At 44.0% G+C, this 24,465-nt stretch overlaps 1 protein-coding gene across 1 annotated transcript; it reads right to left on the minus strand.

The window, feature by feature from the left end:
• Positions 1-276: 276 nt before the first annotated feature.
• On the minus strand, positions 277-16,189 carry LOC311616687 (cytochrome P450 4A11-like). Its single transcript, XM_084872360.1, has 12 exons — positions 15,969-16,189; positions 9,306-9,447; positions 8,703-8,747; positions 8,101-8,228; positions 6,832-6,956; positions 6,304-6,464; positions 5,822-5,928; positions 5,546-5,736; positions 5,309-5,442; positions 3,948-4,012; positions 3,734-3,810; positions 277-1,180 (listed from the first exon to the last, which is right to left on the minus strand). Exons 1-12 carry the CDS (start codon positions 16,161-16,163, stop codon positions 1,012-1,014), a joined length of 1,539 nt encoding a protein of 512 aa, XP_084728486.1. The 5' UTR covers positions 16,164-16,189; the 3' UTR covers positions 277-1,011.
• Between the last annotated feature and the right edge of the window lie 8,276 nt (positions 16,190-24,465).

A 24,465-nucleotide genomic window follows, 5' to 3' on the forward strand; every position in this document is an offset into this window, starting at 1 on the left:
GCCCCTTATTAGAGCAGTGACTTGGGAGGCCAGGGGACTGGGAAGGAGAGCCTGGTTGGAGGAGAAGGCCTTCAGGGAGGCAGAAATAGGCATCCTACTGCAACAGGAGGTGTGCCAGGAGGTCTGTCTATGGCATCCAGGACTCTGATCTAGGAATGGCATGGGGTTGGACAGGAGGAGGACTTACATTCAGAACCAGCAAGAGAACAGGGATAGGTTGAGAGGCTGATGGAGGAATAGAAAGGGAATAGAGAGCCCAGGGTCAGGGGACCATCAACCACATACCGGTAGTCACCAAATGTAGCAGGAAGGGAAAACAAAAGAGATAAAGAAATGCAGACACATAACATAACGTTGTAAACTTTATTCCATGGAGGAAGAAGGAAGGAGAGGGTATGGAGATGACAAATAGGTAGGAAACACAAGAAGGCCACCAGGAACACTAATTGATGGGGACCAATTAGGCTGAAGAATGGCTCCCCAGATGTCCATGATCTATTCCCCGCCAGGTGTGACTATGTCTTGTTTCATCTGGGTAGCCCATGTAATCACAAGTGTCCTCATAAGAAAGAAGGCAATGTGAAGACATTTGACAATGCTGCTGGATTTGAATATTCTGGATGGCTAGTAATAATGCAGCTTTAGATTCTGGAAAGACCAAGACAGGGAATATTTCTAGAGCCCTGGACTTTGGATGGCATTGCCCACACTTTGGCTGTGTCCAGTGGAACCTATGTCAGACGTCTCACTCCAGAACCCTAAGAATAGAAATTTGTGGTGTTCTAAGTCACTGATGCTGTGGTAAATTATTATAGCAGCTAAAGGAGACTAATTCAGAGAAGGACAGCAGGCAAAAAGTGAAAAGTAGAGAGAAAGGAGCAGACAGGCAGAGAACCTGAGGGAGGACATCAGGTGGAAGGGCAGGTGTGCAGATGGAAAGCAGGAATTGGGGAGATAGACAGGGAGGGGTAGGAAGGAGTTCCTCAAAGCTTGCCCTTGTCCCAACAAGGACTAAACGAGCTTTTTGAGTAGCAGGTGGATCCCATTCTTAGAATCCAAGATCAGTTTTTGGAGGGGGATGGGGACTTGGAGAGGATCTGTCGCCAGCTCAAAACGAAGCAGGGTCAAGGCCACAGCCACCTTCAGCTCCTTCATGGCAAAATGCTTCCCAATGCAGTTCCTGGGCCAAGATGAGAATATAAGGAAAACAACATGAAAAAAAAAATGGTATCAAAACCTGTTTTCAACTGGGCAGGCATTTGTCACTTAGCCCTTGCCACGAACAGAGAGTTTCCTGGGACAACCCAGGGATTAGCCGGTTTCAAGTGGTTGTACTCCCTGCCTCCCAATAAATGGTCCAGACTCCTGCCTCTCACTCATCCCCTCAGTCAGCCCCAATGCCCTGCAGTGTGCTCTGTCTGCCAGGCCTGGGAGCTTTGCTGACACAAACACACTAAAGAAGTACCCATGCCCTCTTGTCCTGGCTCTGTCTGTTGGGTCTGGGGGTGTTCTTGCTGCAACCTTGCTAAGGAAGCCCCTATTCCCTGCTATATGGGCTCTGTTGGCTGGGCCTGGGGCTTTCCTGCTGCCGCTGCGGTAAGGAAGCCTCCATGCCCTGCTCTCCAGGCTCTGTTTGCTGCAACAGCGCTAACTGATGTCCAGGCTCTGACTGTGTGTCTGGGGCGGATCAAAAACCCCTCCAGATAGAGATCCAGCCTAGCTACTCCTGCAGACAGGCCAGACACTCCAGCAGCAGAGCTGAGGGGACTGGGCGCTGCCATCTTGTGGCTATGGGGCCACCATTTTGTGGCAGAGTGATGGTTAATTTGCATATTTATTATTATGTAGGATACCTCAACATCCAGTGCACTGAACAGTGCAAGGAAAATGGAACATTCAACAGTGTGCTCATTGAGTGAATGAATGAATATTGTGTTGTCTACTTGCATTTGTTTCTTGACTGTGAACTCCTAGAGGCTGCGACAGTATCTTTCCCATCTTCTAGCACAGGACTTGGCATACAGCACAGGCTTAATAAATACATTTATATTTGAATGAAGTCAATTGAATTGAAAAAGTAAATTAACATTGGAAGAAGAAAAAAGTAAACCTGAGTTCTGAGCTAGGGATTGAGCTGCCTAGCGCTCTCCTGCCCTCAGGTGGCAGGCACATGACTTCATGCCAAGGTTTATGAGGAAGGACTCAATCCTGGGAGAAACCAAATGGTACAGCCAATCAATCTCAGGAAGAACAATTTGTAAAAAGTGTGTTCTGTAGAAGTTGATTCCCATCTGAAGAATTCATAAACTTATGGATTTTTAAAAAGTTTGTTTTTTGCACCCCCCCCCCTTTTTTTGTTTTGTTAATCCTCACCCAAGTGTTTTTTGCCTATTGATTTTTCAGAGAGAGTGGAAGGGTTGGGGAAAGACACAGAGAGATAACATCAATATGGACTGCCTGCACCCAAGGTATGTGCCCTTAACAGGAATCAAACCTGTTACCCTTCAGTCCCTGGGCCAACGTTCTAACTATTGAGCCAAAGCAGGTAGGGCAGAAAAAGCTTATTTTTAGTAATCAAGTACAAAGTTTATGGCAGTTACTATTTTACAGGGGCACTTTTGTAGCCTTTGCAGATTTTCAAACAGTAGGCATTCTGGAGTATACTCATCCAACTCGATTTCAGTTCTTTCAGGTATGCCTTATATTTTACACACCAGGAGCCTTTCAAATGCTATATGTCATATGCAAAGTAGAAGGTTTTCCCTCAAAGCAGTAACTGTCCTATTTTTATTCTTTTTGCCAAGGTTGGCCTGTGTAAACTTTGGAACTTTGCTATATACAACCCACTTTATATAAAGAAATTTGTCCTGGAAAAGTATTCATGCTTTTGTGCATATCAATATACAAAACATGCTTACATGAATATCAATATATTAGTCGCATTTACGTGAATATAAATGTACAGCCAAGCTTTTGTAGGATAGCCTGCAAAATTGGAGAGTCACACATTGGAGTGAAACTTTCTTCAAATAGCTAGTAGTCCTTTCATGATTAGGGCTTGAGCAGTTAGGACAAAGAAGGTACTAAAATCCAAACACATCCAAATATCACAAATCAGTGAAGTAGAAAAGGCAGTTCCTGGACTGCACTGAGAGAAGAGAAAAAAAAAACACACACACTCTTTTACTGATAACTGAGAAAAACAATCTGAAGTTTAATTTGTATAAAAAACTTTAACTCTGAGAAGTCATATTCCTGAAGCCAGAAAATTGCTAGAATCACTCAACTTTAAAACAATGACTAACACTGTATTGTGGTAGGCCATTGGGAAAGTAGTCATTTGAGGAATTTTGGACCAATATGTGCCTCTCTATTTTTGCAGTCTCCTAACAAAAGTTGGATTTCATATTAACATTCACATAACCATGACATCTCTAGCAGACAAAATTCTATATATGAAGTGGGATTTATATACCATCATTCCACTGTCTACACAGTCCAACGTTGACAAAAAGCAAAAAAAAAAAAAATGACAATCAATAGCTTTTGAGAAAAAATTAGGGGATTAAGTGTTTATGCCCTGCCCTGAAATGCCACATTTCTTTTGCACATATAGAAAAATACCTCCTTCTCAACACAACAATATACCAGGGCATAAGAACAGACACTACATACAAATGTAGGTCACAATCATCAAGGTATGATGTGCACCACCCAAGTATAGGATCCTCACCTTGATCCTCCTGAGAAGGGCAGGAAAGCATGGCTGTGTGAATCAGAACCTGGTGCAAAACGGGAAGGGTCAAACACCTGCAGAGAGAGCAGTAGGACCAGGACAGGTAAGGTCAAGCCCCTCTAATCCATGAGGGCACAGGAGGAGGTGTTGTCTAGAGAGATCAGCTCCTCCTCTCTCCCACAGCCCATCCTCCCTCCCACAGCTGCCATACCTCTGGATTAGGCCACACTTTCGGATTATGGTGAAGTGCATAAATGTTAAGTGAGATATGGATTCCTGTTGAGCAGGGAGAGGAGAGAAGACTGATTATACACATACCAGCAGGGGGCAGATACATGCACAAAAAGCTTGGGAGCCACAATAAGAGTCATTCCAACTAGATTGATCCTATTACAATAGAAGTGAGGTGAACATGGCAAAGCACATGTGCACACATTAAGAGACTGTATCAGATGGTGACCCAGTTAATCATGGCCCAGGAGTGAGGAGGAAGAAAGAAGAAAAGGCCTACTTTTGGAGCAATTCAAGGTAAAACTCACATTTATCAAGTGCCATCCATGTGCCCCTTGGGGATTATGCTTTAACTCATTTATCCTCACCACAACCCTCCAAGGAGGGTGCTAATATTCCCATTGTTCAGATGAGACACCTGAGCTTCCAAGAGGCTGAGCAACCTGTCTATAACCACAGAGCTAGGATGTGGCAAGTTTGGGATACAGACCACCAAAGGTGAGCTAAGGAGTGAGCTCCAACTATAGCATGGTTCTGAGATCTAGTCATTAGCAGCTCTCTGACATCAACGAGAGAGCTCCTTAAAGACTGGTCCATTGGACCAATGGCCATTGATTTCCTGGTTTCCCTCATTTGCCTAGATCCCATAAAAAGAAACCACATCTACATCTACCTCTGACTGATTGTCTCTGCCACCCTCACATCTCAGGGAATTAGAATATTAGAGTAAAAACCAAAAGCCACATCAAGAATCCAACATCTTCTTGTGAGGAAGATTCCATGGACTAAATCAGTATTATATTAACTACCTTTTACACAGTTCTTTGCATTTGTCAAAGAAGAGTTATGCATATATTACCCCAGTTATGGCAGATTTTAAAATTGATGTGATCGCACAGACAGAATTGCCCCTAGAGTCTTGTAATCTGGCATTGGGATGGGAACCTGGAGTGTTAGAATTATAGAGCATCAGTGTCATCCAAATGGAATTACTGTAGCATTATAAAACCATGGGTCCTACATGTGATGGAATGCTAGTCCTGGAGAATGATAATGCTTAGGATTCTCTTCATGTGAGGTGTCATACTGGCATGGACCCTATTTAAGTGAATGATTTATTGTCTCTGAGTTGGAAGGAGAACTAATATTTATTGAACTTCTGCTTTGGTCCAACTCAGTGCCAGGCATTTCATATTCTTCATATAAATTATATAGTAAGTATCCAATTAATGATGAAGAAACTAGATCAGAGAGGTTCAGAACTGCTCTAGGACATGTGGATATGATCTGCCAGGGGTTCCTGTAGAATTCATGGGTTAGTGAGTATGGTGAAACTCAGACCTTTGGGTAAGGAGCGTCCATCAGGAAAGGTGATGGGCTTGCTGAGCTTTCTGCCAATTATTGGTGCAGGAGGATAGATTCGCAGTGACTCCTTAATGCACATGGTGGTATAGGGCATCTGATCCAGATGATCCCTGAAATGAATGAAGCCCAATCTGAGGGCAGGCAGGGCCCAGGCAGACCAGAGCTTACTGTTTAGCTGAGTGGGTAGGGTTCTCCCATCTCCTGAGCACTCACCAGGTGATGGAGGCACCATCCCCTAGGAGGCTCTGGATCTCCTGGCGACACCTCTGTTGATGCTCTGGGTGGGAAGCCAGAGCATATAGAATCCAGGAGATGCCACTGGCTGTGGTGTCATGACCCCCGAACATGAATGTATCCACTTCAGCACGGAGGTCCTTGTCAGACAAGCTACTTCCATTCTTCATCTGGAAAAGGAAGGTAAGAGTGCACTTCTTGCCCCCTCCTCTGCCCTTCTGGGCAAAGCCTCAGGCCCCTCCTACAGACACTTACTCTGGCAAAGAGGAGGATGTCCAGGAAATCCAACTTCTTCTTTCTCCTGACCCTCTCAAGATCTTCCTCATCCTGCAGATACGCCTTTCTCAGTTTGATCACTTGGTCTGTACCAGAACAATGATTCACAGGCACAGTTGAGTGCTCTGGGTGGCCAGAAAGAGTGACCCTCAGTGGCCCCACCAGCCCCTCCCCACTCCAATATGGATGCCAGTGAATCAGGATGGGTATGGGAGAGGTATGCACATAAGAGGTGAGAGGTCTAGCTCCATCTGATGGCAAGTTAGGCCTCCCCTGTATAGCATGCCCATGGGAACACCAGCACAGTCCACTGCACCTTGCATTTCAATTCCCAAGCTCTGAACCAGGTAAGTATTCAGTGGGGTATGCCTTAGCACCCAAAGGACGGTAGAGGTCAGAGCCAGTCCCTTTGAAATATACATGATGAAGGAGGGGGAGCAGCCCAGGAGGTGGAGTCCAACCTGTGTGTTGATGGGCAAGCTGGCAGGCCCACTTGTTCCTGAGGCCATCAGGTGTCAGTGAGTAGATGATGTCATTCTGGTAGAAGAAATTCCTCACTCGAGAATAAAGAAGATTTTTCATAACCTCAATGGCATTAATGTAGGATTTGGATTGGTATTTCCTGCAGGCAGAAATATAGAACAGATTAAGGTATTGGGGAGCCTCTGACCTAGAGGTGAAGTGGGACTCTCGGTGGGAGTTTCACCAAACAGTGGGTACAAATGACACTGAGGCATTCATTGCTCCTGTCTTACAGCCTTTGAGACCCTCAACCCTTCCTAAGTGCCAAGAGCAACCAGACTTCTCCCTTGCTAGGGATCTGTGGCTGATTCAATTTTGGTATGATCTGGAATTGTCTGTGGTTAGGAGCCCTGGACAGACTCTGGGTCATTGTGCTCGTGAGCATCAAAGCTTCCTGAACTGCCTCTCCAGTAAGTCCATGTCAGTTGGTAAAACAAAAGCCTTGTAGCTGAATGATTATCACTGACCTGTCCAACTGAATGCTGCTCTCCTGGCTGAAGGCACACTTCATGATGGTGTCCAAGGTCATCAAAGAGATGTGTTCCAAGATCTCCAGATGAGAGTCTTGACTGATGAGCTCCTCCCATTTGTCCTGTGGTGGGAGGGGACACTGACCTCCTCTACTCCCCCAGAGGGCCTCTGCTGACCCGGCTAAGCTCTTTCTCTCTCAGCCTTTCCCAATACCTCACTGTCCTAAATAGAGGCATTATAACATATTAAGACTGTACAGCAAACATTAGTCATGTGAGTATTGTACTCTAGAAACTGTGATTATATAATTAAACAGGTTCCCTCATAAGAGTCTGAATTAGTTTTGAATTTTAGGAATAAGTTATGATCGATACTACCTTTTGCCAAACCAAAAAACATTGTTACTCAGGCAACAGTTTGGGAATCTTATCTGGGGTTGAGCTAAACCTGAGGGATAAGTACACTTCAACTCTATGTAGCAAATGTGTCAAGGTAAGAGGTAACAAGAGACCAATACTGGGGCTGCTAAGGATTAGACATCAGGGATGTTAATTTCTTCCCTTCATCAAATGTTAGCTGAGCATAGCTGGTAGGATCAGGATCCGGGTCTGTGAGTGCAGATGTAATCTCCATTTCCTTCCATGGAGTGGCTCCATTTCATGCTGAAGCAAGCCCTGGCACCCAGGCCAGAGCCCACCTGAAAGACTCTGAAGCTGCCACTGCCCAGGCCTGCCAGTGGCCACTTGTCTTGTTGTCCAGGGGAATGACTCTATTTCAGTGATCGGCAAACTCATTAGTCAACAGAGCCAAATATCAATAGTACAACGATTGAAATTTCCTTTGAGAGTCAAATTTTTTAAACTTAAACTTCTTCTAATGCCACTTCTTCAAAATAGACTCACGCAGGCTGTATTATTTTGTGGAAGAGACATACTCAAGGGGCCAAAGAGCAGCATGTGGCTCAAGAGCCACAGTTTGCCAACCAAGGCTCTAGTCCACTGTGCTGAAGACTTGGAGGTGAGAGGAAAGCAGACTCTGTTTCTACTATGGTTCTGCTTTCTCTTGGCAATGACCAAAGTAGTGTGGATCCAAGTTGGTGCTAGGTAACTCCTGTTCCATCCACTTTTGGGAAGCTCTGTCACATTGTGGGATACGAGCATGTTATTCTAACCAGTTATGTGTGATAGATGTCTGAAGGACACACTTATCCTAGCGTGGACTATAGGAGCTGTGCTGCAAGTGGGTGTGAGAAGGGATGGACTTACCAGCATCACTCGGACAGAGTCTGCCATGTGCCTCACGTAGGGCTTCAGGATGTCATAGTGGAAGGCTGGGGTCAGCATCCGCCTGTGTTGTAACCAGGTCTGCCCATTCAGCAGGAGCAAACCATATCCTGGACCGCAGGAAGGTGTATTGTGGGGAGGGAAGATGGAATCAGAAAGATGACTCAGGACAATTTGGGAGGAACCAAGGGTATCAGAATAAGTCAAATTATGGCCAAAGGCAGGAAAGGCCAGTACATTTCAGGAACGTCAGTTTCTCAAAATGGCAAGTAAATTGGATGTCATCATGACAGCTGTTAGATAAAGGCTGAAGTAGAGTAGAGGGGCAGGTCATAGAAGATAATAAATGAATATTACCCTGTAAACATTGAAGAGCACTGAAAAGTGATGGGAAGAAGCTGAGTTTCAGGGGGGCCATCACCACCACTGGAAGGGGTAAAGGTTTTATTAGAAGAGAAATCAGGCTTGATTCAGAGATGAGGGTGGTAATATAGTGCTGGTTAGCTGTTATTTTATGGTAGCCAAACAGATAGCTCTTGGTAAGTATACCTGGCAGAATAGCAGTCCTGATTACACATACTTACCAATCCAGGGAGCCAGTAATCTGGACAAAACAGGAGACTTTGGGTCTGAAAGGAAAGACCGGGCAATGGAGGAATTTGGAGGGGACAAGCCTCTTGAAGAAACTGTGGTCCAGAACACAGGCTGCTATTTCTTCCTGATCACTGTCAGCTGGAAATTTGTCTCAAGAGACCTTTCTCAACCTCCCATCCCAGGTATCTCTGTTCTAGTAGTTAATGTGGGCTCAGGAAAGCAATCCCAGCAGCAGTTGGGGCTTAATCATTCCATGTCTCAGGATAGGTAACAACAATGAGAGGTGCCAAACCCAACTCAGCGTGGACAGGAAATTGTCTTTAATATTTGGGAAAATTTACACAATTGATCATCTCAATCTGGCTAAAAGGGGATGAAAACGAATGAAAGAGAGAGAGAGAAAAAAAAAAAAGTGGCCCCACACCACTGTTTAAGCATTCCATTTCAGCAGACATTGTTGGCCTTAAGCAGGGTGATTGTTAGAAGGATCAGATAATGATGGTAGAACAGCAAGTCTATTCTGGAATTATAAACTCAAGGGCATGTACCCAATCAGAGTGATGCTCCAGCCACAATGCAGGTTTCTGTCTCACCTGATCTCCCCAGGACCACCTTCATGTAGTCAGGGTCATAAATGTTGACTACGACCTTGCTCCCCCACATCCAGCGAGGACAGGCACATGGGAATTTCTCTACCCATCTCTGAAACTGTTGTGTCTCCTGGTCCTTTTGGAACTATAATTAAGGGAAAGACAAACCAATAAAAACTTTCTGTTTAGGTGAGGAGCTTGGAGTGGTGGTGAAGGGGAGAATGGCCACAGGGAGAATCCAGAATCCATCAGCAGTTATTATGTGCTTGGAATTGTATCTGATGAGCCAGGATCTGATCTGGATGCTCTCTCTTCATCAAGAGTTGGTCTAAGGTTAGATTTTGACTTCTGTTTGGGCCCTCACTCAGAAATACCTTTAGAATGTTACACACAGAACAAGTTTTATAAATGTTCGGTTATGGACTGAGTGGTGTACACCCTTTTTTCACAGACTTAGAGTTATTGGTTGAACTGTATCCCTTTCAAGTTCATATGTTGAAGACTTAATCTCAAGTATCTGAGAATGTGAGTTTATGTGAAGATGGTGCCATTGTAATTAAGTTGAAATTAGGTCATTAGACTTAATCCAATATAACTGTCTTTATAACAGAGGGGGAGTTTGGATACAGAAATAGTCACTTGGAGAGGGAAGATGATATGAAGAGCCATGTGGAGAAGACCTTGGTTTGCTAATCAAGGAGAGAGGCCTGGAGCAGATGGTTCCTTCACAGCCTTCAGAAGCAGCCAACCCTACCAACATCTTGATTTGAATTGTGAGACACTCAATTTCTGTTGTTTCAGCAATCCACTTTGTTAAGCAGCCTTAACAAAGTAGGACAATTGTGTAATGTTCCAGGCACAGTTATGAGTTGGGATGGATTAGTACTTTATCCTGTTTCCCTGAAGAATGAGGAAACTGATAAAGCATATGCCCAGGTGACTGCAGACTCCAGGGAGTTTCACAGAGCCCAAGGGCTGGAAACAGCAGGGTGCAGAAGGAATAGATCCAGGGACTGGAGAGCTGCCAGGGCTGAGTCTCTAATTCTTTCTCTCTGCATTCATTCTCTTACCAAATGTTTATTGGAAAAGATTTCATGCTCCCAGGTCATATACACTATTGGAGCTCTACCTGACAATTTTCTAGAATCTGGAAATATGCTCACAAACAAACAGACAACAGTCCCTATCTTCGTGGACCTAGGTCCACAAAGTGAAGAACCCTTCCTGAATGGTTGTCATTCTACCACATGTCCTATCTGTGTGACATTATGAATTCTATTTGAGAATCTGAGTGTAATATAGCCAAGGTGTTCACCTGCTACAAGCCAGTGAGGCTGGGGTTGAATAGGGCATTTAGAGGCTCACTCATGTTGGAAAAGAGGTCTCAGAGATTGTGGGCTGGGAAGACATCTCAAAAGGTTTTCACTACAGTGAATGATCAAATATGTAAATGAGTAGATGAGTAGATGAATTTACTTATTCATTTATTTGGTAACTATGTATTTAGCACTTACTTTGGGTCAGTTGCCATCCTAGTTGCTAGAGATGCATCGGTGAACAACACAAGTCCCTCTACCACAGAGCTTGTGTTTGAGTGGGGGTGAGGGTGGGCAGACAATCCTGCTGTGACCTGGGAAGTGTCCTACTTGAAGGACTTAGGAAAAGATTTCATGCTCCCAAGTCATATACACTATTGGGGCTGCCTTTCTCCTTTGACCCCAGGTGGGGACTGATCTATGGGACCCTCTTACCACCCCAGCTATGTTACCTGATCTCTAGGATCCCTCCTACAGGCCCAGTAGGGGCCTGGAAACCCTTTTTCAGCACAGTAGCATGCCCTCTTTCTAATTGCTTGGTGTCCAAGCCCATCAGCTTCCTGAAAATTCCTACTGCTGGACACTGTCATTACTTCCCTTTGGGGACCCAAAGGAGGTAAATTGTATTCTGCATTTCCATTCTCCTATCTAGGCCATTTGGCATCCACTGCTCTGTCAGCCCTCTAGTCAACAAGTTTGGAATGCCATCTGTCCCTGAGCATGTGTGTCTAGAGCCAGTGGAGACTCTTATAAAGGGAATAGTGCCATGATGGTAGGGGTGACAACCCTGTGGACAAATACCCAGTGCTCATGTGGGTGCCACACTTCAGCCACTGCATGCAGGCAGTGCTGCCCTGGAGTCATCCTCACTTATCCGACCCTGGCAACTGCCATCCCAAGAAATTTCTACAAAGGGAGTAGGTGAACAGGTAATAATGTGGCCACACAACTATCCTCAGATGTGGGCTCTGCTGGGATGGCAGGGACTCCTGGTTTGGAGGGAGGACATGAGAGTTGGGGGTGGAAATAGGGCAGTTTCGATTATTTGAAACCCAAAGATGTTAGAAACCCAAAGATGTTAGTTCCCCTTTCCATACTTCCTGTGAAATTCCATACAGACTAATGAGTGATTTTGTACCTTTAACATGCTTGTCCTTCATAGGCATTATTATTGGAAATTCATACAAATTAGAGTGAGTGGAACAGTATCCTTGGTCTGTGCCAGGCACAATTCTAACATTGCTAGAGGTCTGGTGCACGAATTTGTGCAAGAGTGGGGTCCAGCCCATATGCCTCAATGAGGACTGATTGGGGCCAGACCAGCAGATGGGAGGTTGGCCAGCCTTCCTCACCCCTGATCAGGGGGGCCATCAAGGGTGTGGCTGGCCAGGGCACAGGACCATGGGAGTTTGGCAGACTGGCCCCAACCAGATCAGGGAGGGCCACCGGTGGTGGGCTGGCTTGGATGGGGGGTGGGCACAGGCCAATTGGGGTGGGAGAGCTGATCGGGGCAGTGCCAGCCATCGGCCAGTGGGTGTCATAGCGATCAGTCATTCTGGTTGTTCTTATTGTTTCAGCATTTGGTTGCTGGCTTTTTATATATATAGACCAAAGGCCTGGTGCACAAAATGTGTGCACTGGGGTGGGGAAGGGTGTCCCTCAGCCCAGCCTATGCCTTCCCTCAGTCTAGAATGCCTCAGGGAATATCTGCCTGTCTGCTTAGACTGGGGGAGGGGTAGTATCAAGGCTAAGCTGGTAGGAGGACATCCCTCTCACAATCCAGTTCCCTTGCTTCTTACTATCCACCTACTCACTGCTTCTTAGTGCTCAGCTCAGTGCTCCTTAGTACTGCCACGGAGGCAGGAGAGGCTCCTGCCACAGCTGCTGTGCTTGCCAGTAGTGAGCCCTGCTTCTGGCTGAGTAGCACTCCCCCTGTGGGAGCACACTGACCACCAGGGGGCAGCTCCTGCATTGGGCGACTGCTCCCAGGTGGTCAGTGCACATCATAGCAACCAGTCGTTCTGGTCATTCCACCATAACAGTCACTTAGACTTTTATTATATAGACTAGAGGCCCAGTGCACAAAATTCATGCACAGGGGTTGGGAGTAGAGGGTTTCCCTCAGTCTAGCCTGTTCCCTCTTGAAATCCGGGACCCCTGTGGGATTGAGCCTAAACCAGCAGTTGGACATCCCTCTTGCCATCTGGGACTGCTGACCCCTAACTGCTTGCCTGCATGCCTGATTGCCCAATCACTCTACCTGCCTACTTGATTGCCCCTAACCACCCTAACTGCCTGCTTGATCACCCCTAACCACCTCTGCCTGCCTAATCACCTCTAACCACCTCTGTCTGTCTGATTGCCCCTAAGGACTCTGCCTGCCTGTCTGCCTTTTCACCCTTAAGCACTCTGCCTGCCTGATTGCCTCTAACCGCCTCTGCCTGCCTGATCCTCCCTGACCATCTCTGCCTGCCTGATCGCCCATAACCACTCTGCCTGCCTGCCTGCCTGATTGCCCCTAACTGCCTCTGCCTAATCACCCCTAACTACCTCTGCTTGCTTCCCTGATTGCCCCTAATTGCTCACCTGCCTGTCTAATTGCCACTAAGTGCTAACTAATGGAGGGACAGCCAGGGAGAGGGGTCATGGTCATTCTGGTTGTTCTGGTTGTTCCACCATTTCAGTCACTAGGATTTTATTAAATAGGATAGGAACTCACTTTAGTGCTATAATCATCATCATCATCCCCAAATTATTGATGAGGAAATCGGGTTGTAGAGCAGGCATTTAAAGTATGTGCAGAGCTGTGATATGAACCCAGGTAGCTTAGAAACAGAGCCCCACATGCTCAACTGCCCACCTTGTCCCTTGTCATTTGGCCTGAAAGATTAGTTTCAATCTGAATTCAACATGTGGCCATCAATTCCAGACTTAGCCAATTACAGATGTATTGAATGAATGAAAAACTCAGGCAGTATTATAAAAGCAAGGATTAGCCTGAACCGGTTTGGCTCAATGCATAGAGTGTCGGCCTGCAGACTGAAAGGTTCCAGGTTAAATTCCAGTCCTGGAAGGGCATGTACCTTGAATGGGAGCATAAACCCAAAGGGAGATGTGCAGGAGGCAGCTGATTGATGTTTCTCTCTCATTGACGTTTCTAACTCTATCCCACTCCCTTCCTCTCTGTAAAAAATCAGTAAAATATATTTAAAAACAAAATAAAATTAAATCAAGAATTATTTACCTGCAGTATCTCCTGCAGGATTACAGAGATGATTCACACCATGTGTAAAATTAGTTATAAAAAGAGCATTATTCACTTAATGAGTCTACATATCATCTAATGCCATCAGTGTATAGGAAAGTCACTGTAGGGATATTTAGTGGTTCCTTCAGTCATATGCCAGCTCAGAAAGGTGACTCCTGCATCAATAAAAGTCATAATGCTCAAAGTCACTAATTATCTGAGAGATGCAAATTAAAACAACAATGCGGTACCATCTCACACCTGTCAGAATGGCTAACATCAACAAATCAACAAATGACAAGTATTGGCGAGATTGCGGAGAAAAAGGAACCTTCGTGCACTGCTGGTGGGAATGCAGACTAGTGCAACCACTGTGGAGAACAGTATGGAGTTTCCTCAAAAAACTGAAAATGGAACTCCCATTCGACCCAGTAATCCCACTCATAAGAATATATCCTAAGAAACCAGAAACACCAATCAGAAAGGAAATATGCACCCCTATGTTCATAGTAGCACAATATACAATAGCTAGGATTTGGAAACAGCCTAGATGCCCATCAGCAGATGATTGGATCAAAAAACTGTGGTACATCTATACAATGGAATACTATGCTGCCATAAAAAGAAGGAATTATCATTTGCAGCAACCTGGATGGAATTGGAGAACATCTTGCTAAGTGAAATAAACCAGTCAATGAAAGAGAAACACCACATGACCTCACTCATTTATAGATAATAAAGAACATTATAAACTGATGAACAAAAAGATAGATACAGAGACAGTAAAGCAACAGACAGATTGTCAAATTACAGCAGGGAGGATAGGGAGATATGGGGGAGATAAGAGATCAACCAAAGGACTTGTATGCATACATTAAGCAAAACCAATGAACTAAAAACTCTGGGGGGAGAGGGCATGGTGGAAGTGGGGGGTGGGCAATGGAAAGATATGTACACATATAATACCTTTAATAAAACTAATAAAAATAAATAAAAGTCATAGTTTCTCCAAATCAACAAATCATCTGGAAGTCCTTTGTACCAAATTTTCACGAAGCCACTGGGCTCTGGTTGTCTCTGTGGCTGATATGAGCAGTTTCCATTTGGGGCTCCACTCTGCAGATATCTTGGCCTCCTTCTCTGAAGCCTTCTCAGGTTTCTGCCGTACCCCACCTCCTAAGGCTTGCTCAACCATACACACACCCGGATGAGCCCCTCTCCACACAGCCCCCTCACCTTGCTCTGTGCCCTTCCCCCCAGGGACTAGTACTAATAGAGCTGATTGGGGAGCACTGTCTGTCACCCAACCTGCCAGCTGCTCCTTTCTCTGTCAGTCTGCACACCTGAGTCAACCCAGCCTCTGTGTCAAGCTCTGTGCTGGGATGAGCACACAGAAAGGGGGATAATATCCTCAGCCCCAAAGAGCTCACATGGCAGGGGCATGGAGAATAGGAGCTGGCAGGTAAAGAGATTCTAGTTAATGTTGAGACCAAATACCAGTGCTCCTTCCCTGGGACCATCCTGGAAGCTTCCTGCTCAGATGTGCCAGTAACTTGCCAGGGTTTTAGCACTGCAGTCACCAGTCTGAAAATCCCACAGTCTCAGGCCCACAAGTTGTTTGGATCCCTAAAACCAGATTTTATCCCTTTTCCTGGGACCTGATATCTTCTCTAAATTCCTGTCTATCATCCCCACGTGCCATGAACTCCCACAGGCAGGGATCATGAGACGATGTCAGTGTTCCCAGGCAATCTCAGGGCCAGCCAGACAGGATGGCATTGAGTGCACATGAGCAGGGAAGCATGGAGAAGTTCTGTTATGTGATCCTGGAACAGGGAGATTCAGAAAGGAGCAGCCATTGTCCTCAAGGGCTGGCTGACATAATAGCTTGCAGACCTACCTAAGGAAGGAGGATCTGACAGACTGAGAGCACCAGCACATGGGATGAAGAGCCACGATCTGAGGGGTCACCTGGGTTTTGCCCCAACAGCCGCATGCTTCTCACATAACAAGGCTTTGTCCTATAGACTTGCTGACCGTGACCTTGCTCTGAGAGCCTCTGCCCTCCTTGCCCTCCCTCTCCCCTGTCCCACTTCCATTTACCTCCTGGATGTGCCCAAACAGCCAGTGGGAAGGAGGGGACGGGAACTCCCGGACAGCTTTGAGCAGCCACTGCCTGCGCAGGTACAGCTGGGCTGCCTTGAGCAGCAGCAAAACCAGAGCCAGTAGGGAGGCCACCTGCAGGAGCCCAGAGGCACTGCCCAGGAGTCTTGTGGGGCTCAGCACAGAGACACTCATGGTGCAATGTGTCTGGACCTCTGACTGTCTCTGACTACCTCAGGCCAGTCTGGAAGTTTTGTCCCACCCACCTGTGGGGAGGGTGAAGGGTGAGGGCAGAGCTTAGAGCTAAGCCACCAGAGTGGAGGAGTTATCTTGGGACCAGGAAGAAAAGCATTTTTAGTTGACAGTGGCAATGGTTGTGTACCTTTCAACTTCCACTTATTAGTTTGCTAACAAACACATAATCATCATCTGTTTGTGCCAGCCAGTATGCTAGGTACCAGGACACAGCTGTTAGCAAAACAGAAATGAACCCCGAGATATAGAAATCAGTCCATCTCACTAAATGTTCAGTAGATATGGTTGCACAATTTTATTATCCTTTCCATTTCAGATATAAGCTAGTTACAGATAGGTAAAGTAAAGTGGCCAAAGGAAAACAGCCACTGACAGAGTTTGTCTCTGCCCCATGTTCAGTTGTGACCCAAGAGGAATGTGCTGGTGGATAGAGTACTGATTTTGTACTCACAATGTTCAGCCCCAGGTCAGGCCCACCTCATATGAAGTCAGCAACTGACTCTCTCTATGTCTCACTTTCTCCTTCTGTAGGTAGAATCATCATCATTTTTCTAAGAACAGCATAGAAATGCTAATTTTTCATGCATTCATTCACTCAGCATATGTTTCTTGAGTGCACAATTTATTAGGTAAAGTCAGAAAACACTTAATACAATAAAATATGAAAAGGCTTTTCTTATACATCAGGGAGGGGAAAGAAAATGTGAATTGTTTTGAAATAGTTTACATTGGTTACAAATGAAGGGGGTGGGGAAAGCTGAAGTGGAGCTAGTCCTGGGATAGGTGCAGAGTTCATCAGGAAGAAACGTTTGCTCCAGGGAATAACCTCTGTCTTCTCATCTTTTCACCCTTTGGCTGCCTATAATTAGTTTAGGACAACTCAGATTTTTTTTTCCTTTTTAGTAGAAACCATAAGACTTCATATCTGAAAGGTAAGGAAAGGCATTATAGGAAAATTGGAGGGGATCAAACAAGGCAGACAGCCCCTTAATGGCAGCTGTGGTTCAGAACTTGGGCTGCATCTTTTCCTGATCATTATCAGTGGAAGTTTGCCTCAAGTGGCCTCCTATTCAGTGCCCGCTATGCCAAGTGTCCATATCCTAAGAGTCACTGTGAGTCAGAAAGGTGGATTCAGTGTCCCAGCTGCAGAACACCCACATGACTAGGATTGTGAATCTGACAGAAATATAGGCTCTGCCCTCAGTGCCAGAGAAATCACAGCAGTCTGTGGTCTGCCTATTATTTGTGGGGTTTTAGTTATCTCATGACTAGGATAGGCAAAAGTTAATTGTGCCAAATCCAATTCATGGTGGGTAGAAAATTATTTTTCAGATCTGGTTAAACTTATATAATGGATTGTCTCAATATGGTTGCAAGAGAGAGAGAGAGAGAGAGAGAGAGAGAGAGAGAGAGAGAGAGAGAGAGAGAGAGAGAGAGAGAAGAGAGAGAGGGAGAGAGAGAGAGAAAGTAAAAGAGGAAATGGGGAGACAAAGATAGAGAGGAGCAAGGAAAAGAGGCAGGGAGAGAGAGGGGAGAGAAAGGAGGGAGGGATAAAGGATGGAGCAAAGGAAGGAAGTTAGAAAGAAAAGAAAAAAGAAATTGGGCCCCACATAGTTTTTTAAGCATTGAGTTTATGTAAATGATAGAGGCCCAGTGCACATATTCATGAAGCTATTGTAGTGGCCTGCAGGGATCAGGCGAAACCCACAGTCCAATGACACCTGCAGCTCCTACCTGCCACTCCTGCTCATCCTGGACCCACTGTTGCTGCCCCAGGCTTTCGTCAATCAGTCCCAATCTGGTGAGCCACAAGTCCTTTTGTCTGCCCTCCCCCCAAGGGGAGTGAGCCTGTGGGATCGAGCTGAAACTGGTTCTCCAACATACCCCTAGGGGTCCCAGATTGCAAGAGGCTAAGGGACCCCACCTTAGCACGAGTAGGCTGAGGAGGGATTGGGGCAGTGCTCCAGGGCATGTTGGCCAATGTCACTCAGTCTCTATCTGCCAGACCCCCACAGCAAGCTAACCTACTGGGCAGAGCATCTGCCCCTGGTGGTCAGTGCACATCATAGAGAGTGGTTGGGCAGCTTTTGCATATCATTAGCATATTACAATTTGATTGGTTGTTCTGTCATTCAGTATATTTGCATATTACACTATTTTTAGCTGTAGGCTGATTTGTGGGCTAGGAATGTGGTTGGTAGAAGGTTTAGGTAATGGTGGCAGAGCTAAGTCATCTCTTGAATTTTACAATCCAAGGGCATGTACCCAAGAGAAAAAGAGATGATTCCCATCTTCCCAGGATCACCTTCATGTAGTCAGGGCTGAATTTGAGTTTGCTCCCCATAGCCAGTGAGGACAGGCACAGGGAAATATCTCTAACCTTTTCTGAAGCTGTTGTAGCTCCTGGTCCTTTTGGACGTGCAACCAAGGGAAATAAAATCAATAGAACCTTTCTCTTTAGGTCCAGTGCTTGAAGTGATTTGCAGCTGTTTCTCATGAAACTGGTTCTGATCTGGATTCTTGCTCTCTTGCCAAGGCTTGGTCTAAGGAGGGAAGGAAAAGCAAAGGTAAAGGTGTTTTAGGAAATGGTGACAAGTTCAGTGTAGATGCAGAGTAAAATGACAGGTGAGCAGTGAAAGACAAAGATGAAAGCAAAGGAAGGGTGGTAATGCCTGATGAGCCATGCGTTCCATAATGAGCAAGAGGACATTACATGGGCAGTGCCTACTTAACACCCATGTTGGTTCTGAAGCAAGGTATTGACATTATTCCATGGGCTACTGAGTGAAAGGTATTTTGCTGTCAGAGTGATTAGCTGGAAGGTCTGACCTATAACCCTGGCAGCAAGCTGACTTTACAGAAGGAATCAGATTTAAAATAGTTTTCAAAGGTAGAGTCAGGAATTTGTTAGAACAGAAGAGAAAGGACCTGTCCACACTTCAGAAAAGTCCCCAGTAACCCCTCAGTGTACATAGTGCCAGTTACCCACATGGGGCACCACTAGGCTCATTAAAAAGTCTGAGTCAAACCCTGGGTAGAGCCTAAGTTTCTTTCAAAAATACAAAGTACATATAGGAAGCAGCCATATTAGGATGGGTGTGGGGGAGAAAAAATGCTTTCTGAGCCCCTCAAAAAGAGAATTGACTTAGGGGCTCCCAAACTGAATTTTAAAATATGGGCTAATGACAGGCTCTTGAGATAGGGAGTGGGGTATTTGTTCCACCCTGAAATCTTGGAGATTTGGGTCTTTCCTTTTCATTACACCCTAATGGTCTGCTCTACACCTTGATCATAACTTCCTCAATTGGGCCCAGATCTTGTACCTCCTCTTGTGGGTCTCTCTGACTTATGTAACTTAGCCCCTACTTCAGACATTGAATTTTTTTTACTTTCAACTCAGTCCATTTCAGACTGGTTAGTCATCTGATCTCCACTCTCTCCTTCTCTACATCCTCCTCCTTGGCAGATCCTGCATGTCCTCCAACCAGTTCTGAGAAAATTCTGGCCAGAAAGGGCTTGCACTGATATGAAACAATACTATTGATTTTAACAAGCAGAAAGCCAGATATTTCTCCAGCAAAATGGGTTTATTTAGAAACAAGGAAGAATCACAAGTTTGGATATGCAGTCTAATGGTTAGCCATGTGCAAGTTTTAACTAACTAGGAAAGGAAAGTCTGTTATGGAAGAGAAAAGGAAGTTGGGAGAGCCATTATAAACTGAGTTCTTCCTGTTGTGTCCTTGGTACAACTACTGCATAGAGCTCCCTCTTCTGACCTTCTGCCTTCATTTTATTTATTTTATTTTTTAATTTTAAAAAAATCTTTATTATTCAGATTATTGCAGATGTTCCTCTTTCCCCACCCCATAACTCCCATCCATCTGGTTCCCTCATGACTCCAGGGCTTCCTCCCAACCTCCCACCCTGCTATTTATAGGTGTAATAAATAATGACAGAAAGCTCCCTCTACATGGAGAAAGAAATAGACTTACAAATCCAGAAACCACAGAGAACCCCACACAAGAGGAATCCAAAGAGGACCACACCAAGACACATCACAATTAAAATTCCAAGGGCAAAAGACAAAGAGTATCTTAAAAGCAGCAAGAGAAAAGCAGTTAGCTACCTACAAGGGAGTACCTATATGACTGTCAGCTTGAGTTTTAAACAGAAACTATGCAGTCCAGAAGGGAGTGGCAAGAAATATACAAAGTGAAGAATGGCAAGAATCTAGAATAAAGATTACTCTACCCAGCAAAGCTATCATTTAGAATTGAAGATCAGAAAAAGAGCTTCACAGATAAGAAAAAGCTAAAGGATTTCATCACCACCAAACCAGTATTATATGAAAGTAGAGGCCCAGTGCACAAAATTAGTGCATGGGGAGAGGGGTGTGTCCCTCAGCCCAGCCTGCACTCTCTCCAATCTGGGACCCTTTGAGAGATGTCCTACTGCCCATTTAGGCCCGATTACACTGGGATCGGGCCTAAATGGGCAGTCAAACATCCTTCTCACAATAAAGTGAAATCATGTGGCATTTGTTTTTCTCTCAGCACAAAATCTCTGGGTCTATCCATGTTGTTGCAGATGACAATATTTCATTCTTCTTTATGGCTAAATCAGTCCATGTATACAGGCACCACTTATTCTTTATCAATTCATCTGTTATGGACACTAGGCTAGTTCCATATCTTGGCTATTGTAAATAAAGCTGCAATTAATATATGGATGTATATGTCTTTTATAAAAAAAAATTTAAATAATTTTTATTTTTCAATTACAGTGGCATATAATGTTATATTAGTTTCAGGTGCAACCCAGTAATTAGATATTATATAACTTACTAAGTGCTCATCTAGAAAAATCCTGTCTCCATCTAGCATCATACATAATTATTGCAGTATTATTGATTATATTCCCTGAGCTGGACTTTACATTTCTATGACTATTCTGTAACTACCAATGTTTTTCTTTGTTGATTAAGGTATTATGTCTCTGTCCTTATTGTATATGTCTTTTTGATTTAGTGTTTTGGATTACTTAGGATAAATACTCAGAAGTGGAGTTGCTGGGTCCTTCTTTGTCTGCTGTTATAGCCTTTGTAATAAAATCTCTTTTGTCTAGCCAAGACCGGTTTGGCTCAATGGATAGAGCTTCGGCTTGGGGACTGAAGGGTCCCGGGTTCGATTCCGATCAAGGGCATGTACCTTGGTTGCGGGCATATCCCCAGTAGGGGGTGTGCAAGAGGCAGCTGATCGACGACTCTCTCTCATATCCCCAGTAGGGTGTGTGCAGGAGGCAGCTGATCAATGACTCTTTCTCATCGATGTTTCTAACTCTCTATCTCTCTCCCTTCCTCTCTGTACAAAATCAATCAATCAATAAATAAATAAATAAAATCTCTTTTGTCTGATATAACTATTGCTATCCCAACTTTGTTTTCATTTCCATTGTCAGGAAATAAATTTGTTCTTCCCTTTACTTTCAGTCTGGGTATGTCTTTCCATCTGGAGTCTCTTGTAGAGCCTATGGAAACATTTTGTTTGTTATCCCTTTACTAAGTCATACTGGCTGGGCTGCATGTCTTCCTCCAACCCAGTTATTTCAAGTGGATAAAGTCTATTTTTAAAATAAATTTGAGGTAGGAAAAAAAAAAACACCACAAACTAAGGGACCCACCAGAACTATCACCAATAAAATGAATTCTCTGAATAAAATCAGTATGTGTTTTGATTTTAGCATTTCATCCACTTTTTATTTAAAGAAATAGTTGATAGATATGTATTTATTGCCATTTCATTATTCATATTTTAAATCTGTTTTTCCTTTTTCTTAAAGAGGGCTTTTTAATATTTCTTGTAATTCTAGTTTTGTGGTGATCAACTCTAAATTTTTCTTATCTGGGAAACTTTTTATCTGTCCTTTGATTCTAAATGATAACTTTGCTGGGTGGTCTTGGTTGTACATCATTGCATTTCATTACTTTGACTATTTTGTGCCAATTCTTTCTGGCCTGCAAAGTTTCTGTTGAGAAATTAGCTGACAGTCTTATGCGAGTTCCCTTATAGGTAACTAACTGCCTTTCTCTTGATATTTTTAAGATTCTCTCTTTATCTTTAATGTTTGGCATTTTAATTATGATGTGTCTTGGTTTGGGTCCCTGTGGGTTCATTTTGTTTGGGACTCTCTGTACTTCTTGAATTTGTATGTGTATGTCCCATGACTATTCTGTAACTGCCAATTTGTACTTTGTAATCTCTTCACTGCTTTGGTCATGGAAAATTTTTGTCATGTTTTCAAATAGGTTTCCAGCCCAGGCCAGGTAGGGGTTGCTTAGTGGTTAAAGTGACAGCCCACCCACTGTTTGCAAGTTCAATGCTCAGTCAAGGGCCCATATCTTGGTTGCAGGTTTGATCCCCAAACCTGGTGGTGATGCATGCTGGAGGCAACCAATTGATGTATCTCTTTCACATTTATTCCTCTCTCTCCCTCCCTGCTTCCTTCCCTGCCTGTTTCCCATCCACTCTAAAAATCAATGTAAAAAATATCCTCACATGAGGATTAATAATAACAACAATAAAAAATCAAATAGGTATCCAATACCTTGCTTTCCCTCTTCTTTTTCTGGCACCTCAGTGATGCCCATGTTGCTAAGCTTGAGGTTGTCCCAGAGACTCCTTAAATTATCCTCATTTTTTGTGATTCTTTTTCTTTTTGCTGTTTGGATTGTGTGTTTTCTGCTTTCTTTCTTCAAAATCACTTATTTGATTATAAACCTAGAACTGCTGGCTCTAGTGTGAGTATTGGGAACAATTAGCAACAAGCACAGGGTATTCTGAGGCAAGATGCTACTTGTTTAGGGTCTGTGAACCTTTGAGAGCTTTCAGGAAGGTCCACAGAATGAGCCAAGACCAGCTGTTTATATGGAAATGGTATTGGTCGGCCTGCAAGTTAGGTTAGGGCATGGTGTCATGGAATCACCAAGGCAGGGTGAACAGTGTTAGCCCAGGGGATGGAGAGTTTATGTATGGCTCTTGTCTCTGCCAACTGTTTGAGGAGGGTGGAGGGAAAATAACAACAATGGCCTCCTTGAAGTCAGAGAGTTCAGTTCTTCCCCATGTGTCCCTGGAGCCATTCAAACTGCAGCACCACATTTGGAGCTCAGAGCCAGTGAGTCCCAGTAAATAAGTGTGTAGGCCTTCTCAAAGGAATGCCTGGGACTCCAGTGGCCTCTGGCTCACTCAGCCACAATTCTAACCAGTGATCATAGTCAAAAGTTAAGAAAGCTTCTGGAATCCTGTTCTGGCAGTCTGGTAGGGAGCTGGAACTCCTTGCCCCTGAGTGGAGACCTCTGCAGCCAAGATATCCTCTAAGCTTCAGGAGTTTAAATAATTTAAGGAAATATGTATTGATATATTGGTCATGTGGAAGGCTAAATAGAAATATATTATATGAATTTGTCAATATTTAACACTGCAAAATGTATAATTAGGCATATTTTCATTCTTTATTTTAAATTGTTAATGTTTACCTAATAATGAATATAGATTAATATTATAATATTTTGGTAAATTTATGACTCACTATGTGTGTCTGTGTAATGAGATGACCTGGCAGGAGATGGATCTTATGATACCTTGGAGGCTCCATGTGATTCAAAGGACAGATCTAGATCAAGTTATTTGGCTTCAATTTTATTATCTATAATAGAGGCACAGTAATGCCTACCTGAGAGAATAGAGATGTATATGTAAGATTCAATATTTTAATGGTATCATAATTTCAGCCTAGTACAGCCTGTTATGCCCAATAGTTATGTTTCTTACTGATTCTCAGATAAAATTAATTTTTGAATTGCACCCAATTCAAGAAAATGACAGGGATTACTAAAGGCATTTGTTTAACTAACTATTAAGAATTTATTTAACTTAATATTATACAAATTGAAGAAAAGAGTGAAGAAATAAAATGAAGTCACTATAGTCAAGCTATTAAATTGCTAAAATCAAGTAGGTTAAGGCACGAGGAAATGATTCTACTTTTGCTTTAGTTTGCCTGGGAACTTAAACTTTTAAAATTTATATATCTACACCTTTATATCTATATATCTATATCTATACATATCCACCTATAACTCTTTATATATCCTATAAATAACCTCTGATTATCCTTTGTGGGTTTTTTGGGGATTTTTTGTTTGTTTGTATGTTTGTTTGTTTGTTTGTTAATCCTCACCAGAGAA

Source organism: Pipistrellus hanaki, assembly GCF_964339955.1.
Source record: "Pipistrellus hanaki genome assembly, chromosome: 2".
In the NCBI taxonomy this organism is placed as follows: domain Eukaryota; kingdom Metazoa; phylum Chordata; class Mammalia; order Chiroptera; family Vespertilionidae; genus Pipistrellus; species Pipistrellus hanaki.